At 40.1% G+C, this 12,241-nt stretch overlaps 1 protein-coding gene and 1 non-coding gene across 6 annotated transcripts in view; both read left to right on the top strand.

The window, feature by feature from the left end:
* mtss1 (MTSS I-BAR domain containing 1) overlaps positions 1–5,535 on the top strand; it is a 58,007-nt gene extending 52,472 nt beyond the window's left edge. For 3 of the 5 annotated variants that reach the window (XM_086150132.1, XM_086150134.1, XM_086150137.1), the window contains 2 exons: positions 696–722; positions 1,608–5,535. In XM_086150132.1, coding sequence (XP_086006258.1) covers positions 696–722; positions 1,608–2,530 — 950 coding nt within the window. In that variant the 3' untranslated portion in view covers positions 2,531–5,535. The remainder of the gene's footprint in view (positions 1–695; positions 723–1,607) is intronic. The other 2 variants (XM_086150135.1, XM_086150133.1) reach the window with 1 other exon arrangement.
* A 5,465-nt stretch (positions 5,536–11,000) lies between these two features.
* On the top strand, positions 11,001–11,072 carry trnaa-ugc (transfer RNA alanine (anticodon UGC)). Its single transcript has one exon. It is a non-coding gene; the product is annotated as a tRNA-Ala (tRNA).
* The last annotated feature ends 1,169 nt before the right edge of the window (positions 11,073–12,241 follow it).

Raw genomic sequence — 12,241 nt, forward strand, 5'->3', positions numbered from 1 at the left:
TTACACAACACATGAGTGTGTCAGCAGATGGGAAGTTTGATTTTACTTTAATTTAAATGTTAGGTGACGGTGCATTCATGCTTACACACTAATTTCAATTCTAATTCTGAAACCGCATTATAGGTCTGACCTGTAGATAGTGAATAATTGAAAATAAAAAAGATTCTAGGAACATCCACATCGAAGTATTTCTTCAGATTTTACATGGTGTTTTGATTATTTTTGAAGGTGGACAACTGGAGGATGAAAAAGTAATTTTACATGTTGGTAGCTACTAAATCGATTACATATGTGAGCTAAGAGCAATTCAAGAAAGGTGTGAAAATGATCTTTATATTTTGAGCAAAGACTGAAAAGTTATCCATCCATATCACATTTTAAGATAAATCCATACCTCTTTATCCCCCCACATCTTTTGACTTTTGCATAGAAAATGTATTGTGTTCTCAAATCATTCCGTTAAAATAAAAAGTGCTTTTGGTAAAAGCAGAGAGTAAAAGAGACAGGACACTTCTAATCCCAATCGCTCGGGGTCTTCTGGGTCATGATCTCTCTTCTGATCGACTCTCAGCTTGTCTTCAGATGAACCGGATCCATTTGGTTCCTCTGTGTTTCTCTGTGTTTGCCGGTGTTGAAGCGGCTCTCTGGTCCAGTTTCATGTTTTCTCTGCTCATCCCTCCTTCCTTCTCTTCCAGCTGTAAAGAGAGACCCCCCCCTCTATGGTAGGTCTCTTGACTAGCTGTCCCTCTGTCTGCCTGCCGCCTGTCCCCCGCTCCATCCTGCTGTCACACCAGAACCTAAACCAGTTACATTTCAACCACAGCTTCCCTTCAGCTGTAATGTTCTACTAAATGACTCATCCTCAGAGGCGTTTATTTAAATTACTGAATCAGAGGAGAGGAATTTCATTGTTGTTTTATCTGAATGTTTGGTTCATTGATCTTTGCTACAGACAGAAGGATATATTTAATCACGGTTCACATGCATCCTAAAAGACACAAGGTGGGAGCGTTCAATTTTCAAGTAACAGAAAACATGTCAAATAAAAAACAAAATATAAAGATAAACTTCAATCTCCTAGAAAATCTTATTTTCAAGTTTATCACACACTTTTTATTTGAATAAACCAAAGAATTTGCCTAAACATTTGTGTAAAATGATCATTAAATTAAAAAAAAAGCCTTAACCTTAAGGTCGTTGGAATAAGTTGGTTGGATTAGACTAGGTGATCAGACCTAGCAGTCATGTCCTTTTTTGAAGTGGCATTGGTCAATGTCATCACGTTCTCATCACGATGTAATCGTTTTGATATTACGCACTTCTCTCAATTTTCATTTGAGAAGCGGGTGTATGCGTGTGTGAGTCACAGATGAGTTGTTGTGTCTCTCTTGTTGTTATGACATGATAAAGATCTTCCAGTTATACACCCCATATTTTTGGCACATTTGGAGACTCCCTCATATGATTTGTGTTCCTGCTACTCCTGTTGTTCCCTTGTGCCCGACGAGATACAATTTACTTACTCACAGTTACATCATCCTACGAAAATAGAAACAACAGCTCATCTCTCTCTCCCCCCTCCCTCATCTCCTTCCCTTCCTCCCCAGTCGACTACGAGTCCATCTCTCTCCATGGAGATGCAGACTCCTTCTCCCTGCACCACCTCTCACATGGCAGCAGCCAGTCTGACTTCGACAAGTCCTCCACCATTCCGAGGAACTCCGATCTCAGCTTCCAATACAGGAAGTTTGCTCAGTCCAAGCGCCCCGCCTCCACCGTTAGCCTGTTGGCTGAGCCCGAGTTGATGGGCGGGTCCGTCCGCCAGCTGCCCTCCCACACGGCAACAATCAGACGCAAGCCGTCATCGAAACCGGTTTATCGCAGGGGCACAATCAGCGGCGGGGTTCCAATCCCAATCAGTACCCCGCAGGTTCCCCTCAAAGCGATCACAGGGAACGGAGGGAGCGAAGAGAATGTCTTCACGGTGCCATCTGCTGGGGGGGTTGGAGTTTTGGGGCACAGTAAACTCTGCACGTCCACGCAGAGCCTCAGTGCCTTACCGCCGTCCTCGGCCTCCTCCCCATACTACCAGCTGGTCCCAGGTCAGATGCCCATCCCAGTGGCGGTGCCCACCGTACCCTCCTTGCCAATGGAGGGCAGCATCAAGCAGCAGCAGTACCAGCAGCAATTCAACCAGCAACACCTTCAGCAGCTGAATCACCAGCCGCAGTTTCAGCAGCACCAGCTGCTGCCGCAGCAGGATCTGTATCAGGAGCAGCTCAACCAGCAGCAAAGGCACAGGCTGTTCCAGCAGCAGCACCAGGTCCCGGGCGCTCAGGCAGAGAACCCCCCCCTGGGCCACTACCAGCCCCAAGCCCCCCAGCCCTTCGTGCAGGGCTTGGAGGAAGAGCCGCCCCCGGATCGAGGGGACAAAGACATGCTGACTATGATCCGAGGAGTGAAACTCAAAAGGACCCTCACCGATGATCGCTCTGCGCCCATGCTGCCCCCTCCACCCAATCACAAGTGAGCTGTACTCCAATCCATTGGCTTCTGATCATCAGAGAGCAGATTCATAGTGGACCTCCGCCAACTCAGATTGGCTTTTCACACACTGCTCTTGGCCGGAACTTTTATTTTCTCAAGTTCTGAGGTTTCTGTTTTTCAGGACTTCTGTCATTTCCTGTTGCCCCAGTGACCATCTGTTGCCTTTCCCCCTCCCCGCTGCTCGGCGCGGCTTGGTCCATGTTAGTGTTTGGATTGCGCCAATCACATACGACCCAGTCTCTCCAGCATCAATCACATCCCGCTGGTTTTTGATTCCGTGTGTCGGACTCAGGGAGGAGTCAGGTTTTCCTCTGGCTGTTTGGTCCTGCGCCATCACAGGTGGAGCGCTCAGCTGAGCCCGCCTGACGTTTCTGCTGAGTCCCGTCATCTAAAGTAGGCAAGCATGACAGCAGAACGTTATGTTGAAATCTTATAGATCATAGAAACCACTGTTTAAGCAGTTGGGAAGGTACCGCCCGCCACCCTCTGCGTGGTTTCTCGGTTGGCCCTGCAAGTTTGAGTCCCGCCTGTAGGTCGTAGCAGTTTCCTCCTCTCCGAGGCCACATAATGCAGCCGATCGGACCTTGACCAACCGTTACAGATTTAGGAGCCAAATCTGTCAAATAGTCTGTCACTTCCTGCTCGCCAGCTAAACATCAGAAAGGTACTTCTTTTTTGTGAGAGAATGTCAAGTCACTCATTGAACAAAATTAGTGCCAGCAACAACTGGTTACCTGAGCGTTTTGGAGGACACTGGATTTGGATTCTTTAACAAAGTCTCTTCAAAACACCATAATATCAGTATCTGGTTTTGTCAGTCTTTTATTTAAATGGTTGAAACTGGAAGTCCTGATGCTGACATTCATCCAACCAACTTTGAACATCTAGACAGCGTTGCTGTCCAGCAGGGATGACAGTGCGCTAATCAGACTTCAGTCAAGAGAAAAGAGAAACACCAGGTTGTGTGTTTTGCTGTAAATAATTTGCTGGTTAATATTTGGTAAGGCTGCAATGAAATGTTGGCGATTTTTTTTTCCCGACAACAGAGGAAGAGGAGGAGCTGCGGAGCTGCTGTGTCTGAGGCGTAGCAGGCTACGACCAGCAAAAGCACTAAAGCTTGTCGCTGCTCCTCCGAGGGTCTTCAGCCCCCTACCAATTTTTATTTCAACATGTTAGAAGCAGGAAATGAAAAATAGATATCTGTATTTTAATTTTTAACATAAAACTCTTAAAAACAGTGATTTAAAGATGTAACCAGATGTTTCTGTCCAGAGAACATCTGTAAGACCCTTAAATTAAAATTGAATTCTTATTACTCTTTGTTTTAGCACCATTAGTGTAAAAAAAAGTGTTGACATGAAAAGCTTTTTGTTTTTGTTTTTCTCTCACAAGTCTCAGTCATTTTCCATCCACTGTCTGTTGATTCTGGATAGAATCAAAGCTGTGAACAGATCATTTTTCATGAGGTGTTCCCTCAAATGTTATTATTAAAGACACTGTTTGAATTAGGTTTTATTTTAATGTTGAATTGTTTTTTCACCATCAGTTTCTGGGGAACATTTCCAACCAAGAGTTTATATTTGAATTTTTGGACGGAAACCTATATTAAGCGGTTCGGTGTCCAAATAAAATGAAACAAAAAGCTCCTGATCCAAAGACAAACAGAACAGCATGGAAGCCTCACAGGGTCTCAATGTTTCGGCTGGAATTTGCGGCGTCTCAAAGTTACAGCGTCTGGAGAAGCTGCAGACCACATGACGCTCGTCTGCGCTTCTTGTTCAGGAAAAGTAAATCGTCTCACAACATCAGACGTTGCAAGTTTTTTTTTTTTTTTCAATTTTTCAGACCGACTGGTGTCCAGAATGTAAGAGAAAAGCGTGACTAGCTGATTGTTAAAGCCTAAAGAAATTCTCCCGAGAATGTTTCAAAATTGCTAAACTGGTGGCTTATTTTTGCTTTGTCTTACTTCTTTTCTCCATTTTTGTGCCCTAGACACGAAGAAGCAGTTTCTAAGTATTTATCCGACTGTCTTTGAGGACAGACAGTAGTCTGCAATATTCTTTTTTTTTTCCTTCACCAAAATCAGCCGATGCAGGTCGTCCAACAAGTTGGAGAGCCATGATTCATCATTGTGTCCTTTCATTATTGCCCCAAAGGATGAGCTCAAAAATCAACATGCTGTTCAGAATGTCATTATTTATATACATTATTAATTTTAAATTTCACATTTCAAAAAAAGCAATTTTAATTACAAACCCAATTTGGCCAAAACTGTGGAAACTAAAATCATTTAAATTGACAAATGTAACAATGGAATACATTTTTCATTAAAGAAATTATAATAGAGGTACATAAGGTCTCTTTTAGGGGTGATAATGGATTTAAGTCTGGGGAGCTGCCCCCGACATTTTTGGCGCCTGGTCACAGCCTTACTGGGAAGCCGCCTGAAGAGACCAAGTGCATGCTGGGAAATGCAGTCTGGTCAGCTGTTCTTCAGACACGAAAGTGTTTTTTTTTGTTTGTGAGTGTCACCGCAGCTGAAGTGGTGACACTGACATGCTGCCCTTTCATGGAGCGGGGAGCATGGATTCATTAGACTGATTGATTGATTGATTGGAGCCAATAAGCAGCAGTCTTGTCTGTATATATTTGTGCTTCTGTTTCCAAGGAGATGGAAATTTACGGAATGATGCTTGTAAACATATCCTCATTGTATTTTTGTTGATTTTTGCTGATCAGGCGATTGGGTCGGTAAGCTGCCACCTCCGATCGTCTTATTTTTGTAGAAAAGCTTTAAAGGAGGAAACCTGAGGAACTTCCTTATGTTTTAGGATCCGGAAGCTATTTGGACGACATGGCTGTTGGTACTCGTGCGAAGAATTGATGTGAAGTATGAATGACAGAATGTACAAATGTTTTCCTCTTCGTCTCGTGATGTTCGTTGTGGGACCAACAACAACAGTAATAAAAATAATAATAATTGTTAAATCCTGCACCTTCGGTGTCATTGATTTTTGTTTGGAAGCTACTGCTGATAGTCATGAAACAAGCGAACAAAAATTGCCGTAATTGACCATGCAACTGAACGTCAGTGTTAAATTTATTTGAATTTTAATTTGTTTTCTCTTAAATCAGTCATAAATAAGGCATGTATAAATACACAGCGGTATGTACATACATACTGTATACCACATGTACCTATATATATATAGGTACAATATTGTACATATCCATATGTAAATAAATTAATTTCAATACACAATTTATATTGTAAAACTAGTTAAGACAAATCTATTTATTTTGGAATGTTTACATGACTTTGAAATCTGTCTTGCAAGAAAAAAAGAAAGTACCATTGGAAAAATATATTGAAATGACAAGGGTGGTTTAGCAATCTTTATGACATTTCCAAATTACTTAAGGTATTTTTCATGACAAAAGTATACACTCAATGTTTTCACACATATGTATACACACACACGCAAACATTTGCTGTTGGTTATGGCTCATATTTCAGTTTATTGACATCACATTCAATGTGTGTGAATTTGTTACCGTTAATGCAGTAATACTGTTACTGCAAACTCCTTTAATTACACACATAACAGAAACGTATACATGATGTAATTGTCCTTCAAGGTTGACTTTGGTTTTTAGAAATCCCTCACTGACGTTTGCATGAGTCAGAGAAACCTGTCCCTGCATACGCCGCCTCAGCTTCTATATTAATGGCTCCATCTAGTGGTCTGACGACAACATTACAATATTGGTTCTTGAATCTTGTCTGAAGTGGTGATGGACAGACTGACAGATGAGGCTAGACAGGAATCTCCATGGACCGTGATGTTTGCAGATGATATTGTGATCTGTAGTGAGAGCAGGGAACAGATTGAGGAAAATTTAGAGAGGTGGAGGTATGGAAAGGAGAGGAAGGAAGGTTAGTTGCAGCAAGACAGAATATATGTGTGTGAATAAGAGGAACCCAAGTGGAACAGTGAGGCCACAGGGAGTAGATCAAGAAGTTGGAGGATTTCAGGTACTTGGGGTCAACAGTCCAGAGCAATGGAGAGTGTGGAAAAGAGGTGAAGAAACAGGTTCAAGTAGGTTGGAATGGGTGGAGAAAAGTGTCAGGGGTACTATGTGATAGAAGACTATTAGCCAGAATGAGAGGAAAGGTGTACAAGACAGTGGTGAGACCAGCGATGCTGTACGGCCTAGAAACAGTGACAATGACCAAAAGACAGGAGGTAAAGCTGAAGGTTGCAGAGATGAAGATGTTGAGGTTCTCTTTCGGAGTGACCAGGATGGATAGGACCAGGAATGAGTCTATCAGAGGAACAACACATTTGGGTGATTTGGAGAGAAGGTCAGAGAAGCCAGACTGAGATGGATTGGTCATGTACAGAGGAGGAGTAGTGAATATATTGGTAGACGGATGCTGGAATTGGAGCTGCCAAGAAGGAGGTCTACAGGAAGACCAAAGAGAAGATTTATGGACGTGGTGAGAGAGGAGAGTACAGAGAAGGTTGATTCGCCGTGGCGACCCCTGAAAAGAAAAGCCGAAAGGAGAAGACGATCCTGGTTTAAAAGAAAAATGTTTGAATCTTGATATAATTCTTTATTGTGTTAATATATTTGATAAAATGGTCCTTATTTGTTATCAGGTGGATATGACAACTATTATTATAATATATATCGCTTTTGAACAGCCGTTGTATCTTTTGCCAAGTCTAGTTGACAGGAAGATTTCGACAAGAATTCACCATGACCTGGATGACTGAACCGCCACAGACATGACTTTTGTGTCTGTTTGTAAAACACAGGTTACAACAAGTTGTTATTTTTAGATAGTAAAGTGTGAGAAATCCCTGCAATAAATGATTATATAATAGAAGCCAATTGAATGAGCGACATCCAAGCTCACTGAGGATCAGTGTCAATTTAATCCATACACTCCACACACACACACACACACACACTCCTGAAGCTGCAGTTTGAAGTCATGTTCTCCTAGCCTCATGCAATTTGCAGGTATTGTGATGGGTGATGGGTGATGGGCTGCAGGACCCTGGAACTTCTAGTTTCCATCGGTTTTTCATGCTGGATCCTATGATGCTATCGAGGTCTAGTTTACCACCTGGTAATTGGAGTAAGAGTCACAATAAATCTACAGAGCACATCTGAGGAGGGCATTTATACAATTATACACTTACCCCACCAAATACTCACAAACACTTTAATAATGCCATGTTTTTCAATTATTTCATTAAGTTAAAACAGTGGCACTTGTTGCATGGTAGAGAAATCACATTATTTCAACAACAGAAGTGCTTTAAATCTCAACCGTAATCCTGCTTGGTATTAATGTTTAAATGTGAGAAATGTATTCATTTGTACTCACATGTTCTACTTATTTGACCACCCATTTTCGGGGGATTTGGAGCTAAATACTCTTGCAAAAATATTTTTGCAGTAGGAAAAAAAAATTCCATTGCCTAAGAGATTTTGAAAATAATTTTAATTATTTCTTCTGAATATTTTTCCTCCAGCAATTTAGAAAAAGAAAAACTGTCATCCCTGGCAAAATTGACCAACTCCGGAATCTCATTTAGCATATTCCTTTAACCTTATTTGTTGCAAATCTGTTGCAAACTAAGGACTTCCCTGCTGATCCATAACTGACAAGAAAATACCTGGGAGAATTTCTAGGATCAGTCCTGAATTTCAATGACACCGAAACCATCATTCAAGCATTACTTCCGAAAAACTCAAGTCTTCCCTCCCTTCTGCACATAAAATCAAACAATTTTATTTCTACCCACGTCAGCCTGATGCCTATGTCTGAACACGGCCTTCCCATAAATTTAAGACTTCATTCATCACTGTTATAACCCAGGAATATTTTATCTGATTTGCTGTCTCCATAGCGACCAGCTCCATCCCGCATTTGTCGAGCAGGGAGACGGTGTTCGTAGTTCCGGCTATGATATGAGGTTTACATGATAAGGGTTTAATTTCCAAGAGTTACCGTAACCTGACATTTAATCCCCAGTGAGGTTTCAAGATCTGATCTTGAAAGCAATCTCTGATCTGAAGCCCTGACGTTGGCAACAATTACACTGTTTCATGCACACAAAACAGCACTTGATAAATAACACAAAACATTCCACAGAGTTATCATTGATATCATCATCATCATCATAAACGTCATTACTAATGTCATTAAGGCCAGATGTGCTGTCACAAATGCTTGCTTTAAATTCAGAACGTGAAAGAAACCATTGAAAGTCATGTTGTCCTGGCAACAGAAGACCCCCTCTGTCACTCAAATATTTGTTAATCAGGCCGTTGATATAAGAGGATCATCCTAGTGGAGATTTATTTACAATTTTCTTTATTTCACAATATGTATAGATAAAATAAATAGCTGGACTTGTTGATAAAACTTGACAAAGCTCTTTTTGAAGAAGATAACGAGATAAGATAACAAGATAATATTCAGAATAATAATCAAAAGTTCATTAATACATTTTCTTTTCGCTTTGGTCAACATTCTTAAAACGATCCACAAGTATATAGATATATTTATTTATATTATCAAGAAATCATCCAAAAATGGCAGAAAATTACCTAAGAATGAGCAGCGAATTGGATTAAACAGATTCTAAATCTAATCTGATATCTGCCAGGAATGATTGGACATCTTTCAGGTACATTTACAAGAATCTTTAAAACATCTCAAATTTGCAATTCATTTAATTTGTTAATATTTTTTCTTTCGTTTGGTCCGTTTACTTTTGAATACCAGCTCATTTTTCAGAATCGTGGCATAAAAAAAAAAAAAAAGAAAATGCCTGAGAAGTAAAAAGAAACAACCAAACAAATGAAAAACTCACAAAATCATCAGCGTAGATGTTGCAACAAAACGTTAACAAAAGAATGTGAAATCTGGAAGAAAATAACCTGAAAAATTAAGAACATAACATATATGAGCAAAATGAGAAGATTGTTCAGAAATGACACATGTTCCTAAAATATGTTATTGAACCATAAAGGGGCAGCTAATATAGTTTAGAACTGTGTGAAGGTTGGAAAGCAACTATAGGAAAGCCAGTCCAGAGTTACAGGGATGAAACAGTTTATATATGATTAGCAGAGCCATGTTACTTTAAGCCAATATAATGAAAAATAACTAACTATATCAACTCCGATCACCACTGAGTGACCTTTATCCTGGGACAGACAGACAGAATGTGTTTGACAGACAATAAACACATCGCAGGAATGGGTGTCATTATTTAGATACATCTTCGTTTATGAGCCAAGCCCACCGTGACACCCTGACTCATGTTGTCCCTGAAGGAGTCACAGTGGTGAGTCACCAGCTGAATGTGTCAGCAGATAAACTCTGCCTGTGTGACTCAGATTCCCCCTTCACCCCTGTGACTCGGCGCAAATCCCACTTGCATGTGTTGCAGCCATTAAATGTAAACCACTAGGGGGAGGAGCTGACTAATGCCGAAGCCTGTGCAGAGCCAGAGATGCTCAAAGGTCAGGATGTTTACATTATCTTTAGAAATAATATGTAGATTCTCCTGTCACCTTGTCTCCATCCACAATCCTTTTCACAATATCCTCATTTTAGGGTGCACATTTTTGTGTGATGACATTATTATTTTAACCAGTGCCGTTTTGCAACATGTTCATAATTTTGCCATTTTATGAAGGGGAATGTTCTCCTCCAGTGACAAACACAGACACACACTGAAACATTACCATAAAAGGAGGAGCTGCAGTCCTCTAGGAACCGATTTGTAAGATTTATTCAATCTCTAAGTCATAAATGCTTAAAATATACAATTAATCTACAGGCATAAAATCCCCCATAAGGGAATGAACACCTTATCCTCTCCATAATTCGTTCAAATCTGTAATTTTTTACTTTCACATTTGATGTGGCTTTTGTATCCTTTGAAATTTGTCCAGGTTTCAGATGTTGAAAAAGTTGTGTATTGTTGTTGATCCTATATTTAAGAATAAGATAATTTTCTTAAAGTTTAGGAATAATTGCATGTATTTTCTCAAATCAAAAAGGAGTATCATCGAATCATTCAGGAAATAATTAAACTGGGCATGAAGAATGACCAGAAAATCAGAAAGACAACAAAACATTAGTTATTGCTTAATTTCTAGGATTCTTGAGTTTCTTTTTATTATTTGACCTATGAAACTTCCATAGGTTTATTGAAATATCCATCAATCCATCTTCTTCCACTTATCCAGCAGTCAGGATGGGGATGCTGGAGCCCACCCCAGCTGCCATCGGGCGAGAGACAGGGTACACCCTGGACTTATCACCATGTTACTTTCAAATATATTCAATAAAGAAATATGACAAATCTAGAGTGGCAGTGCAGAGTTCATGAAAAGACATACAATCTCCTTGAAAGGAAGGGGATGTAGCTCAGTGGTAGAGCGCATGCTTTGCATGTATGAGGCCCCGGGTTCAATCCCCGGCATCTCCAGGAACGATGTTGTTTTCATTATTGTCCCTGTGATGTCCTAACTTCTATTCTAATGTTGTTGTTTGTCAAACCAATTGTAATTCTTTCCTATGTTACCAGAGAAGTATGGTCGGAAGGGATGTTATTTGTAGTTGGTATGACATGATCAATATGGACTGTCCAGAAAGAGGTGCGGACGGTGGAGCTGTTTGCAGAACAGCCAAGTTTGCACAATGTCAACTCTCCGATGTATCAATACTGACCTGAGAAGGAAAAGCATTGGACAGAAAATAGCAGAGGCGCTGCAAAAATTCAAGTTGTAGTCTTGTTAATAGTGATCTTGTAAGATTCACAGTCTCTGTAAAATCTCAGTCAGAGATTAGGCTGCGACTAAACACTTATCTTTAAATGCAAGCAGGTTCAGAGATGATGGTTTTCCATGAGTCTTTTCAAAGTCTTCTGATGTACGGGTAGTTTTAATGGTCACCATAACAGAGACCTCTGGTAGGATTCCAGTGCAACACATCCACTATCAGTCAACTTTAGGGTTAGCATAGAAGACATTGCTTGCTTGTGTACTATATAAACTTAACAATATTAAAGAAAGACACCCTTTTTGAACACTTATTCCACACATGAATCAATTGCGTGATAATTTAAACAACAGAACTGTATACAGACTGCCATTTCACATTGCAGTTTACATGCCTTGAGAGTGGTAAAGTACTAGATGTTTCAGCCTTCAGCTAGCCAGTTCAACTTATTTACTCTCCTGAATCCAATCCCTGCTTGAACTCGACGCTCGTAACTGGATTGATATGACAGTGACGCCTAGTGGGAGAAAATGTTTTTGCAACACTGTTTTCAACCGCTTTATAATGGCAGCTTTGATTTGAATTTTCAAAAGTTGAAAAAAAAAAACATTCATAGAAAATGTTTATATCATTACTAGAAGTTTAAAAATTTGTACAAAAATTTTAAAATCTAGATTGATTTAAAATTTTATATTGAACAAAAAAAATGTTTAATTGGTTGTTAATTGGTTGTATGCAAAACCTGCAAACAATTAGCAGAAATGAGATGATAAAATAGTGTAGCTTAGCAACACTTGCTGCAAAATGCTTAGATGCTACATTATGAGTGCCATAGTTGGAAAGGTCTGTTTTGTGTGTCTTTTTGCAGTTTTAGAC

Source organism: Fistularia commersonii, chromosome 7, assembly GCF_037954325.1.
Source record: "Fistularia commersonii isolate RoL2024-O1a breed Wild chromosome 7, RoL_Fcom_v1.0, whole genome shotgun sequence".
Lineage (NCBI taxonomy): Eukaryota > Metazoa > Chordata > Actinopteri > Syngnathiformes > Fistulariidae > Fistularia > Fistularia commersonii.